This window comes from Tenrec ecaudatus, chromosome 18, assembly GCF_050624435.1.
Source record: "Tenrec ecaudatus isolate mTenEca1 chromosome 18, mTenEca1.hap1, whole genome shotgun sequence".
NCBI classification, from domain to species: domain Eukaryota; kingdom Metazoa; phylum Chordata; class Mammalia; order Afrosoricida; family Tenrecidae; genus Tenrec; species Tenrec ecaudatus.
The window spans coordinates 8,058,082-8,070,699 of record NC_134547.1 but is presented as its reverse complement, the minus strand read 5'-3'; the positions used below and the strand labels follow the sequence as shown (position 1 = coordinate 8,070,699).

Here is a 12,618-nt window from a genome sequence, read left to right as displayed (position 1 = left end):
GGGGCCTGCTCCCCGGGTGGTGCTGCGTCCTCTGAGACCCACCGTCTACTCTGCCCACAAGCCTTGGGAGGCCCCTGACCCCCCTGAACCTACCTCACAAAGGACTGGACCATTGCGTCCCACTGAGGGGGGGTGGGCTCAGGATGGGGAGGGGCCCTAGCTGCTGCTCCTCCCCAAGGGGGAACCTCAGTGAACTTTTGAGGGGTCAAGGAGTCCAGTACCCCCGCCAAGAAAGGCTCCCTCTCATCTGAAGGCACCTAGGTTTCAGCATTTTATCTCAGAACTTAAAACAGGTCAGCCCACCAGCAGGAGGGGTCCAGCCACCTTCCTAAGAATAGTGATGGGGTGACTCGGCCCCCTTGGGGATTATGTCTCCACTGCTCCCCAAAACCAACCAACCAACAAACTCATTGCCATTGAGTCGATGTGGACTCACAGCGACCCTAGAGGACAGGGTAGAGCTGCCCCTGTGGTTTTCTGACACTGTTGCTCCTTACAGACTAGAAAGTTTCATCTTTCTCCTGTGGAGCAGCTGGTGGTTTTGAACTGTTGACCTGGTAGTCAGTGCTTAACCACTATGCTACCAGGGTTCCCCATGCCCATGCCCAGCCCTTTACCCAACTCTACCTTTGCCAAAGAAACCCCACTGTGGTCATTACATCATTCCAGGTCCATTTGATAAATAAATGCAGGGGTGGAGTCGAGCCTGTCAATCAGGACACCACCAGATGAGGGCTCCCTGTGGGCATGGCTTTCTCATGAGGATTCTGGGAACCTCCTCTCTTTCTCTCTGGAAGAGGGCCGACCTCTCTCTGCTTCACCTTCCTGTTGTGGAGACCCTCTGAGACCTGAGTGAGCCTTGTGGCAGGGACCTGCGCCAGTCCTGTGATGCTTCCACCACCACTGAATCGGCTAGACTTTGCACCCACCAGCCTGTGAGCTTTCTGCATTTTGTATCACTGCATGTGCTGTGAGAGTCTGAAGAGGGATTTATGGACTAGTATCAGATTTATGGACTAATATTAGACTTATGGGCTTGATCTGGAATGGGCTTGGATGTTTTCTTAATATACAATCACTTTTTTGCTATAAAACTCTTTCGTATACACATCTGAGTCTCTCTGGACTTGTTTCTCCAGTTAACCCGGACTAACACAGTTCGGTGTGAGTGTGGTGTGTGATGGACTCTGGCCGGCTCTCTCTTTGGGGACAGGAAAGGAACAGATTGAACAGGGGAGGACACAGACAGAGTTGGGAAGGGGGAGAGATGACACATGAAACTTGCCAAAGAGTCAAGGAACACCCACCTTACAGATGTTGGAGGGAAAGACCTTTTTCCAGAGAAAAAGCTTTTCCTCAAAGCCACCACCCTCAATTTGGATTCGAAAAAGGAATAATTATCTGTTCATGAAAGCCACCCCTTGTGGTGTTTCTCTGTGTGTTAGTCTGGACATTCATATGTGTACAAGAAAGAGCTTTATATATAATTTTATATAAATTGTATGTTGAGAAAACATCCCTTTCCAGTCCAGATCAAATCCATAAGTCCGATAGTAGCCCATATGCCCGATATCAGTCTGAAAATTCCTCTTCAGACTCATGCAACACATGCAATGATGTCAAATGCAGGAAGATCACATGCCAGTGGGTGGAAAGTCTTGTGGATCCAGTGGCAGTGGAAGCACCTCAGCGCTGGTGTGGGTCTCCACGTGGCTTCTCCAGCTCCAGGGCTCTGGCTCCATCCGTGTAGCTCCATGTGGCTTGTCAACAGGAATGTCTGGCATGGACAGCATGTATGTGGCCTCCAGTGAGCTATTTATCTCTGTGGTGTCTCCAAATGAGGTCAACAAGCTGTGACAGGCTACACTCCACCCCTTCACTCTTAGTAGTCTCAAGTTGACACCAGAGTATGTAACTCCCACACACCTGGTCGAGACACTGTTGCTAGTTGCTGTGGAGTTGGTTTCAAGTCATAACAACTTCATGTACAGAGCTAGGAAACCTGCCTGGTCTTGTGCCATTCTGACCATCGGTGTGATGTTTGAGCCTGTTTCTGCAGCTCCTGTGCCAATCCATCTCTTTGAAGGTCTGGCACTCTTGTGACTTTACCAAGAATGAAGGGTGGGATGCAACACTTTACTCCGGTCACAAGAATGGGCCAGAGATAGAGAACTGCCAGGCGGGAGAGCATCCACTGGACTCGGGACTCTATGCTGAGAACCTCCTAGACCCAGGCAGTGGCAGTTACATAATATCCTGTCAACTTGAGTGAAGGGGTGGATTCTAGCGTATCAGTCAGGTCATAGCCAATGAGGCCCCTGTGTGGGCGTGGCCTTCTCCTGAGGATTCTGGGAACTCCTATCTTCCTATGTGCAGGTGGGACACACTCTCTGCTTGACATTCCTGTAGACATGCCAAATGGAGACACACTGATGGAACCAGAGCCCTGGAGCTGGAGGAGACACATGGAGACCCCTGCCCGTATTGAGATGCTTCCACCTCCACTGGATCCACAAGATTTCCCACCCACTGGCCTGTGATCTTCCTGCATTTCGCATCATTGCATGTGTTGCGTGAGTCTGAAGAGGAAATTATAGACTGGTATCAGACATATGGGCTAATATCAGACTTATGGACTTGATCTGGACTAGGCTTGGATGTTTTCTCAATATACAAAGACTCTTTATGTAAAAGTCGTTCTTATGCACATATGATGAGTGTCGTTTATAAATGTTTCTCTGGTCAACCAAGACTAACACACAGGGGACGACTGATACTGAGACACATGCAGATTTACAAGGAATGCCCACGGGTGTTGAAAAGCAACCAAGACCTTCCCCCTAAAAGAAACAGGGAGAGAAAGTTCTCGTCGAGAGCCGGCATCTTGAATTCAGACTTCTAGCTTCCTAAACTGCAAGAGAACACGTTTCTCTGTGTTAAAGAATTCAACTTAATGGTATTTTTGATATAGAAACACCAGACAATTAGGACACTGGGCTCTGGGCAAAGGGTGGAGGGCTGTAGGTGGAAGGGCAGAGGAGGTCTCAGACGGGCAACCCAACAACTGCCATCAAAGCCCCTTGTGACCCCTGAGGGTCCCGTGAGCGTCACACGCAAATGTGTTCCGTAGGGTTTTCAGTGGCTGAATTTTCAGAGGTGATGTCGCCCGTTCGGATAAAAGAAGACCACTCCGACGTCCAATTAGAATGATTGAAGTCTGTTTTTAATATCGGGCTCGCCTGGGCTGCAGCGGAAATCTTCAAAGGGGACCCTTCCCCGCCCGATTTTCTTTTAGAAAACAGAAACTAGAAGAAAAGGCGAGTTAAAATACGTATATCACTAAGTGGGATCGACAGAAGTACAACAGAAGTATAGTCAGGTAAAGTGTCAGGCGCTTTGGTTTATGATCCCCCTTCCTGGATTTCGTCTCTGGCTTGTCTTCCTTGCAAGGGAGGGAGGGAAATGGATACTCTTGTCCCGGACAAACAGACTGACAGCTTCTCTTGATTAGGGGAGAGGGGCAGTTTAAACAAGAATTGCTCTAAGGAAGTGGTTCTCAACCTGTGGGTCGCGACCTCTTGGGGGAGTCAAATGACCTTTTCACAGGGGTCGCTTAAGACCATCAGAAAACACCTATTTTTGATGGTCTTAGGAACCAAGACACCGCCCCTCTATCCATCTCCAGGTGGGTCCACCCACATGCAGATATGCCCATATATGAGGCCCTGGCATGAAGACTGTTACCCATGCTACACCATGCTTCAAGGCAAAATTTCATTGATTTATCGCCAGAAATAAATAGTTCACAATATATATTATTTTTGTGATTCATCACTGTGCTTTAATGATGTTCCATTTGTAACAGTGAAAATACGTCCTGCCTATCCTGATGATTCGTAACAGTAGCAAAATGACAGTGATGCCCCCCACTATCATGATCCCAATTCTACCTTATAAATCTGGCTAGACCAGAGGATGTACACTGGTACAGATAGCAACTGGAAACACAGGGAATCCAGGACAGATGATCCCTTCAGGATCAGTGGTGACAGTGGCGATGCCTGGAGGGTGGAGAGAATGTGGGGTAGAAAGGGGGAACTGATTACAAGAATCTATGTATAGCCTCCTCCCTGGGGGATGGACAGCAGAGAAGAAGACGGGGTGGAGACGCTGGACAGTGTAACATATGACAAAACAATAATAATATATGAATGATGAAGGGTTCATGAGGTAGGGGGAGTGGGGAGGGAGGGGGAAAATGAGCAGCAGATATCAAGGGCTCAAGTAGAAAGCAAATGTTTTGAGAACGATGATGGCAACAAATGTACATATGTTCTTGACACAATTGATGGATGTATGGACTGTGATAAGAATTGTACGAGCCCCCAAAAATGATGAAAATTTTTTTAAATGACAGTGATGAAGTAGCAACAAAAATAATTTTATGGTTGGGGAGGTCACCACCACATGAGGAACTGTATTAAATTAAAAGGTCACGGCATGAGGAAGGTTGAGAACCACTGCTCTAAGGGTGTGTTAGTCTGGGGACATTAGAGAAACAAATCCACAGAAACTCCTATGTGTAAGAGTTTTATATAAAGGGTAAGTGCACATCAAGAAAACATCCCAACCCAGTGCTGCCCAAGCCCACAAGTCCAACATTAACCCATATGTCCAACACCAATCACTAAAAGTCCTCCTCTATCTCACAAAACATGCAATGATGCCGACTGCAGGAAGAAAGCCAAGTCAATGAGTGTGTAAGCATCTCAGTGCTGGCAGGGGCCTCCACACGGCTGCTCCAGCACCCAGGGCTGCATTGGGGTAGGTGCATGTGGCTTCTCCTCAGGGATGTCTCGCAGGAAGTGAGGCTAGCTAGCTGAAGCAGGGAACTGGCTAAGGCAGCTGCACCCTGGTCCGACCATCAGAGACAAGAGACCTGAGAACTAAAAAGGTGAGGCTCACCAAGCCATTTATCCCTCCGCCCTTCAATTAACTCCACATGTGTTTATCAGCCAGGTTGGCACAATGAACTACCTCAAAGGGCCCTGACAAACCCGCATCCCATTGTGATACTAACACAGATTCCCTCAGGCCGGTGGAAGGGTCTGGAAAAGGCCTCAGGGAAAATGTTCTCGGGACAGTTCTGCTTCCACGTGGTGACGTGAGCTTGTCTATTTCAGGATGACACCAGGCTGTCTGTCCTTCAGTTCTGACGTGCGGACCCTGTGTGCCACGGAAGGAAACACTGCGCTCTCACCACACTTGTTTCCTGTTTGAGCCCATTGTGGTCGCCACACGTCCATCCATCTCTCAGAGGATCTTCAAGCAGGATGACCTTCTTGGGGTTGGCTTCTCCTGATAACATGACCCAAGTGTGGGAGACGCAGTCTTGCCGAGCTTGCTTCTAAGGCAGCGGTTCTCAACCTGTGGGTCGCAAACTCTTTGGGGATAGGGAGGGCGTCGAACGACCCTTTCACGGGGTCTCCCGATCCATCACAGTAGCAAAATGACAGTGATGCAGTAGCCACGAAAATAATTTTATGGCCGGGGGCGTACGTGGAGAGCAAATGTTTTCAGAATGATGAGGGCATTCAATGAATGTACAAATGTGCTTTACACAATTGATGTATGTATGGATTGTGTTAAGAGTTGTATGAGCCCTTGATAGAATGATTAAAAAAAAGAAAATAATTTTATGGGTGGGGGGGGGCGGTCGCCACCACATAAGGAACTGTATGAAAGGGTCGCGGCGTGAGGCAGGTGGAGAACCGCTGCTGTACGGAGAGTTCTGGGGGGGTCCTTCTTCCAAGACAGTTGCTTGTTCTGTTGACAATATACGGGGTTTCCAATACCCGTTGCCTGCACCCCTGATTCAAATACATCGATTCTTCATAGCAAAACACAAGCCACCCCAGTAGGACAAACTGACAGACAAGTGATAGGACGGGCTTTCCCCTCCTAGGTACAAATCAAATTATAAACACTCATTTGATGACATCAATTGTATCAAGCACATGTGTACAGAGGCTGCCCCCATCAGTTTCTAAACATTGGCATTCTATTTGAGCCCTCCGTAGTCAGCTCTTCTCCCCCCCACCCCAACATTTTTTTGTTCTTGGGACCCTCGATGTCCCTTCACACCCCCTAAAATAGGTTTAGTTTATGCCATTTAGCACATTGTAGCTACTTTATATTTGGCTGGTGGGGGAGAGTGGGTGAGTGGGTGGGGGACAGGGATAATGTTGGGATTTGTCAAATATCCTATTTCTTATCAAATCGCATGATTGGCTTAAATATTCATCGAGGGATCTTGCCACCCGTCATTATGATCCCGATGTTATACTAAATATTTTCTTTCTTTTCTTTTTTTTTTTTAAAGGAAGAAAGACAGAAAGAAACACATATAAAGGAGCTTCGAGTGGTTAGTTCATGGGAAATGGGATGAAAAGATCGTGGCATTTTCCCATGGACTTCTTCCTTGCCTTGTCGAATTTGAGGGCACGAACCTGAGCCCGTTGCGTTGCGTTGTTTCACCATCAAAGCGAGCCTGCAGGACAGTAGGGCTGACCGACTGCCACAGACTCGCGTTCAGCTAGTGAGTTCACACAGGTTAGCAGCTAGGTGCTTAACCCCCTGCGCCACCAGGGCTCCAAGGAGCTATCGTTAGTGGTTCAGTGCCAGCATTCCCATCCTTCCCGTGGGAGTCCTGGGTTCGAGTCCCAGCCAATGCCCCTCATGCACACCCACTAATTGTCAGTGCAGGCTTGCATGTTGCTGCCATGCTGAAGAGGTTTCTGGGGAGCTGCTAAGGTATGAGGGACTAAGAAGAAAGGCCTGGCGATCTACTGCTAATAAGAAGCCAAAGAAGTCCCTCTGGGTCCTAACCAACCTTGGACCCACAACCCATCCCCTGGGTGGCACAGGGAAGGGCAGCCTCTTCTTCCACGGGGCTTTCTCCTAGCGTCCCGAGCAGGCCCTCTCAGTCTGGGACCGTTTAACGTCTCCTATCACACACAAAGAAAGGACGGACTCCACTCCAAATGGTTCTTCGAGGCTGGCAGGTCCCCCTCCTAAAGTTAAAGATGGGCTCTTCCGGCCGGCGCTAACGCGCAGCGCGAACAGCCCGTCCTCCCCTGGGATGCGATATGGACGTTCCCATGCCCCTTATCTGGAAAGGCAAATGGACGGATCCATTGAACGCCAGGAGGGGGGCTCTTCTAGCGGATGCCGCTCCATTCTCGCCAGGACTGGAAATGGCTGTGTCAGGGCCCAGGGCAAATCCCCAAAGGCTCATTCTGGGAACACTTCGCCTGCCTGGGAGATTAGAGGACGGTGGTGGGATGGGTTTTGTATTTTGCAGAGGTGGACTCTTCCCAACGCCTTTGCCCCCAATTTCACAATGGCCTGGGGTGTTGGAAAGCTAGAGATGTTGCCATGCCGTGCTGGGAATTGAACCCAGGAGGGTCTATGAGGTGAGCAGAAGGGAAGTCAGGCAAGCGCAGAACCATCCGGCCCGTCTCCGACAGGTCATAGTCAGCCCCTCGGTACCAGGTTCCATTTGTGTCCTTCATTGTGGAGATGAGAAATTTGAACTGGGAGACCAAGGAGCCCTGGTGGTGTAGTGGCTGTGCCTTGGTTGCTACCTGAAAGGTAGCCAGTTTGAAACCACCAGAGGGGTAGAAAAAGGAGTGAGCTTTGAGAAATTCACAGGAGTAGTTCTGACCTATAAGGGACTTATGAGTCAGTGCTGACTCTGACAGTGGAAGAAGTAACATTGCAGTCTCAGAAACCCTTGGGGATATTACCCTGTCCTAATAGGGTTACTGAGTCAGAATCTGCTCTATGGCAGAGTTTGTGTGTTTTTTTTCCAGTCCATACGGGAGGCTGTAGGCGTTGGGCTGCTACCCGCACAGACAGTGCAAACTCACCAGCCGCTCTGTGGAAGGATGTGTTGTACAGATGGACACAGCTTTGGAAACCCACAGGGGCAGTTCTACAAGGTAGTGAGTCATTGATTGATTTATTTTAAGGTGTCAAGGCTGGAAGAAAGCCAGCACAAAACTATGTATTGAAACGAGGTTTAAAGCCAGCATGGAGTTTAATTAAAAAAAATTAAAATCACTGCTCAGCTGTGTGACCTTGGGCAGCTCACTCAACCTTTCTGGTCTTCCATTTGAATCTCCCTTGAAAGGGACTAGATGTGCTCTTCCCTCCAAGAGTACAATGATCCTGACGCGCCAAGTCTTGACATCGTAGTTAATGTAGAAGGGAGGAGCACGTAAAAGGCGGGCAGGCTTCCCGGAAGAGACATGAAGTAGGGGTGGGTGCGAGGGACGTGGGCACTCCAGAAAGGAATCACGGAGACGCTTGCGCAAGAACCAGCCCGCGCGCCCTCCGGCCCCTCCCAACCCCTGCTCTGCAGCAGGGAATTGCAGGCGTCCTTCCACCTATCCTAGCTCAGCGGAGGCATTTCCAGCCCGCAGCCCCCCGCGCCTGCTTCCTTCCCAACCAATCACCGTCCTCCGTCCGGCCCCCCCACCGCCCAATCGAGGGCGGAAGTAAGACAGGCTGCGCAAATCCGGGACGCCTGAGGGGGCGTCCTGCCTTTTGATTGGGTCCAGTCAATATACGTCCCGCCTTCCCACTCCCGCTTCTCCCCGCCCCTTCCTCTTCGTTCTTCCCTCCCTCCTCCGAAGGACCGGATCCAATCAGAGGCGGACTCGGCAGCGCGGAGGGGGAGGCCCTTGCATGCGTAGCCCAACCCCGCCTGTCTCTCGGGCAACGCCCCCGTCCTCCGCTCCCGAACGGAAATAGCGGGGGACTCGACCAATTGTAGCGGCATGCCTGCGCTCAGGGACCAATGAGAGGGAGAACATGGGTCGGCCCGCGTTTGACAGGCAGTAGCCTGGGCCAATGGGCGTGTGAGCACTCAGGCCCGTGAACCAGGAGGCGGGAACGGGGGCGGAGCTACGGCCTGCCCGCCGGCCCGCCCGCCCGCCCGCCTTCCCCCCGCCCTCCCGCAGCCCCAGGCCCGGCTCGGCTTCACGGCTCTGCCTGGGGTCCTTTCTGCCTGTCCCCACCTGCTAGCCCCCGCCGCGCTGTGCCCCGTCCGGCCTGGCCTGGAGCCGACACCACCGCCATCATGCCGGCCGTGTCCAAGGGCGATGGGATGCGGGGGCTCGCCGTGTTCATCTCCGACATCCGGAACTGTGAGCTTGCGGCCAGGGGACCCTGGCGGGGGGGCAGGCGTGGGATTGGGGGGTCTCAGGGGTCATAGAGGGGTCTGGGAGGATAGAGGGGCCGCGGAGGGGACTCTCGGGTGGGGGCCGTGGAGGGGCTGGGGCTGTCATAGAGTCCGTGTTGAGGTGACGACACAAGAGTGGCTAGAGGGGCCCGTAGGGTCTTGGGAGGGTGGAGGCTCGGGAGGTTCCGGGGATGGGGTCTTGGCTGTGTCCTCAGGGAATCCTAGTCAGCGAAAGAGTTGCAGGGAGGGGGCCACCCTGTGGAGCCATAGGGTGGGGGGAGGTCAGAGGGGACCCAGAGGACGTGAGGCCTCAGAACCGCACCAGGGTGGGCCCTCAGGGCTGGGGAGGGGCTTGTCAACCAGGAGAAGGGGCTCAAATACTCTGACGCTCAATGTTGGTGGCCTTGAGACGGCCCAGGAGTGATAGGAAGACCCAGGAGGGGGGTAGGAAGGAGAGCTGTGGGGGGGCACTAGAAAGTTCCAGAATGGAGGATTGCTTAGGATACATGGAAGGCAGTGGGGAGGGGCTTAGGAAAGGTCCCTAAGGGCTAGGAAGACACCCCCCCCCCCACAACCAGGAACACAGAGGCCTGCAGGATAGAGAGGCTGCAGGGCTGGCAGCCTTGGGTGTCAGGCTCCCCCTCCCTCCTGGAGAGGAGGTTGTAAAGTGGGGTGGGGCTTCAAGGAGAGGGCACAAATGGGATGGGATGGGATGGGAGGGAGGGAGCACAGAGCTAAAGAAAGGGGGCCGGAGGGGGTTGTGGGTTTGTGGTACAAGATCTGGACAAGAGTGAGTCACTTGGGACTTAAGAGAGGACAGGGTCAGGGGGCAGGCTCAAGCGGGCTTGGCCCTTCCCCATGAGGCCACAGCTGTCCGGGGCCAGGGAGCCCCACCAGACAGGGCTGTCGTGACCATGAGGAGCCTGGTGCCAAGTCAGCTCTCTGGAGGCGGAGGGGAAGGTGGGTGTGGGTGCTGGTTGAGGCGGCCCAGACAGAAGACATCCGTCTGGGCTGTGGGATCAGCAACCCCCCCCCCCCCATTGGTATGACTTTGGCTGAGAGGTTTCACCTCTTGGTTTTAGTGTGAGGTTCTGTGTCAATGAGTGATAACACACACACTCACGCTGCTGGTGCCGTCTACAGGCTGCTGGCTCTTGTTCTTGTGCCAGGTGGGAAGAGAGACCCCTGTTCGGTGCCCACTGGTGGGTGATTTTGGAATGTCATGGGGATGAGACGATCGGGCACAGGCTCCTGGAGCCCCTGGTCAGGACATGGGTGAAGCACCAGGCATCTGACCCAAGGGTGGGGGTTCAAACCCACCTGGGTGCTCTGTGGAAAAAAGAGGAGGCACTCGATTCTCATTAAAACTTAAATCCTTTCCACCTGATGGGATATTTTGTAAAGAAAATAATTTACAAGTTACATTGTCTCAGTGTTCTGATAAATAAGCAGTGGTATAGTCACCACCCTCCCCCCCCCCCAAAAAAAAAACCAGTCAAACCCACAGCCATCAAGTTGATTTGGAGGCTGTGAATCGTCAGCGGAGCAGGCAGCCTCAAGTTTCTCCCTAATAGTGGCTGGTGGATTTGAACTGCCGACCCCTTGCCATTCACTGCCCATGGCTCATTTGGCAGCACCACCAGGGCTCCTTCCCTTAAAGATTTGGGGCCTCAGGAACACCATGGGGCAGTTCAGCTCTGTCTTCCAAGGTCAAAATGAGCTGCAGCCTACTGGCTAGCAGTGAGTTTGGTTTCATCACCTCACTGGTGCTCCAGGAGGTCAGTGGTTGGCATCCACCCACTGCTCCGTGGGAGTAAAGCGAGGCTGTCCACTCCCATAAAGATGTCAAGTCTCGGAAACTCAGGGAGGCAGTTCTACTTCGTTTTTCCGGGTTGCTAGGAGTTGTGATCAACCCAGTGGCAGGGAGGAGGTGGTCCATAAAGGAGCCCGATGGTGCCACCTGGTAAGCTTCGGGCAGCCAACCAAAGAAAGGTCAGAGGTTCAAAGCCACCAGCTGCCTCACTGAAGAAAGTCGAGGCTCACCTACGTGCTCCTGTGAAGATTCACCGCCTCAGGCACCCTAGCAAGGGCCGCTCTGAGCGGGAGTGGCCTCGCTGGCAGCAGGCGGGTGCTCAGTAAGCAGGAGGAGTGGCCACTGCTGGGCCCCCCCTCGGCGGAGAGAGGAGGACAGGGTTGTCCTAGTTAAGGGGAATGCTGCACTGCATTTTGAAAGGCGAGACCTCCCAGGCCTCTCCGGGTGCCGCAGAAGAAAGACCTGGTAATCTGCTTCCCAGAGGTCACGTGGGAGGTCAGGGTGGGCAGCACTGGCAGCCATCAGCAGCATTAAGTCCATGAGGAGTCCTAGACGGGGGTGGGGCAGCTGGTAGGAGTGCAGGGCCTTGCCCTCTCCCCACCAGCCCAGGAGAGACCTCGGGCGAGTCATTGACCCGTCACAGCACAGCGTCCCTGGCCACAAAGGACACAGCGAGGGTCCTTCAGTGGGTGCCGTGTGCCCGAAGGGGCCCCGCCAGTGCAGCGAGTTCAGCAGTTGAATGCCGAAAGGCCTGTGGTGTGCCTGTAAAAGTCCTGAGGTTGACCCCTGCGGTGGCTGCAGCCTTGTGAGCCTGGGGAGAGGGCCAGGGCAGGAACCGCCAGGGTGCCCAGGAGCCCCGGCGGAGGAGGGGGGTGCTCTCAGTGAAGCACAGGGTTGCCTATCACCAGATTAACACTCCAAACCTGCCAGCCACCCCCACGGGAGAAAGCTGAGGCTGTCTGCTTCTGTAAAGAGGACAGCCGCCGGACACCCCCCCCCGTCTCCCCCCACACAGGGCAGTTGTGCCCTGCTACAGCGGGTCCTTGTGAGTCAGTGCCCACCTGATGGTGTTGCCCAGTGAAGGCTCCCGAGTTCGGCGGAGTGAAGTAAGCCCCCGGAGGCTGTGCACACCGGGTCGCGAGCTGACAGGCAGTTTTAAAATAACTGCTGGCTGCAGGGGAGGAGGAGATGGGGAGCTAGACCTGGACTTGGGGTGCGTTTTGAAGAAAGCCCACGAGGGGTTGGATTGGTGTGACTGGGCACCCAGTGGGGGAGGGATGACAAATGCCGCGGCGGCTGAAGCGAAAAAGGGAGTCAGAAATATGGGCAATACAGTCATGCAGGAGTTGGGGGCCTAGGACTTGAGTGCCCTTGTGCCGTGTTAACCTCAACACCAACCCAGAACAAGGTGCCCTCGGGTAGACCCAGACTTCCAAGCACCCCATTGCCGTCAGAGCGAAACAGCTGCCCCCGAAGGTGTTTCCAGGCTGGCTTTTTGACAGGGGTTCTCCAGGCCTTTCTTCCAAGGCACGTCTGGGTGGGTTTGATCCCGACCCCC

The 12,618-nt window shown here is 53.2% G+C and overlaps 1 protein-coding gene across 1 annotated transcript in view; it reads left to right on the top strand.

Annotated features, from left to right (window-relative positions):
* Window positions 1–8,999: 8,999 nt before the first annotated feature.
* The window catches only part of AP2A1 (adaptor related protein complex 2 subunit alpha 1), a 23,591-nt gene continuing 19,972 nt past the window's right edge, over window positions 9,000–12,618 (top strand). The window contains exon 1 of the mRNA XM_075536199.1: window positions 9,000–9,212. Within this exon, the coding sequence (XP_075392314.1) occupies window positions 9,146–9,212 (67 nt within the window). The 5' untranslated portion in view covers window positions 9,000–9,145. The remainder of the gene's footprint in view (window positions 9,213–12,618) is intronic.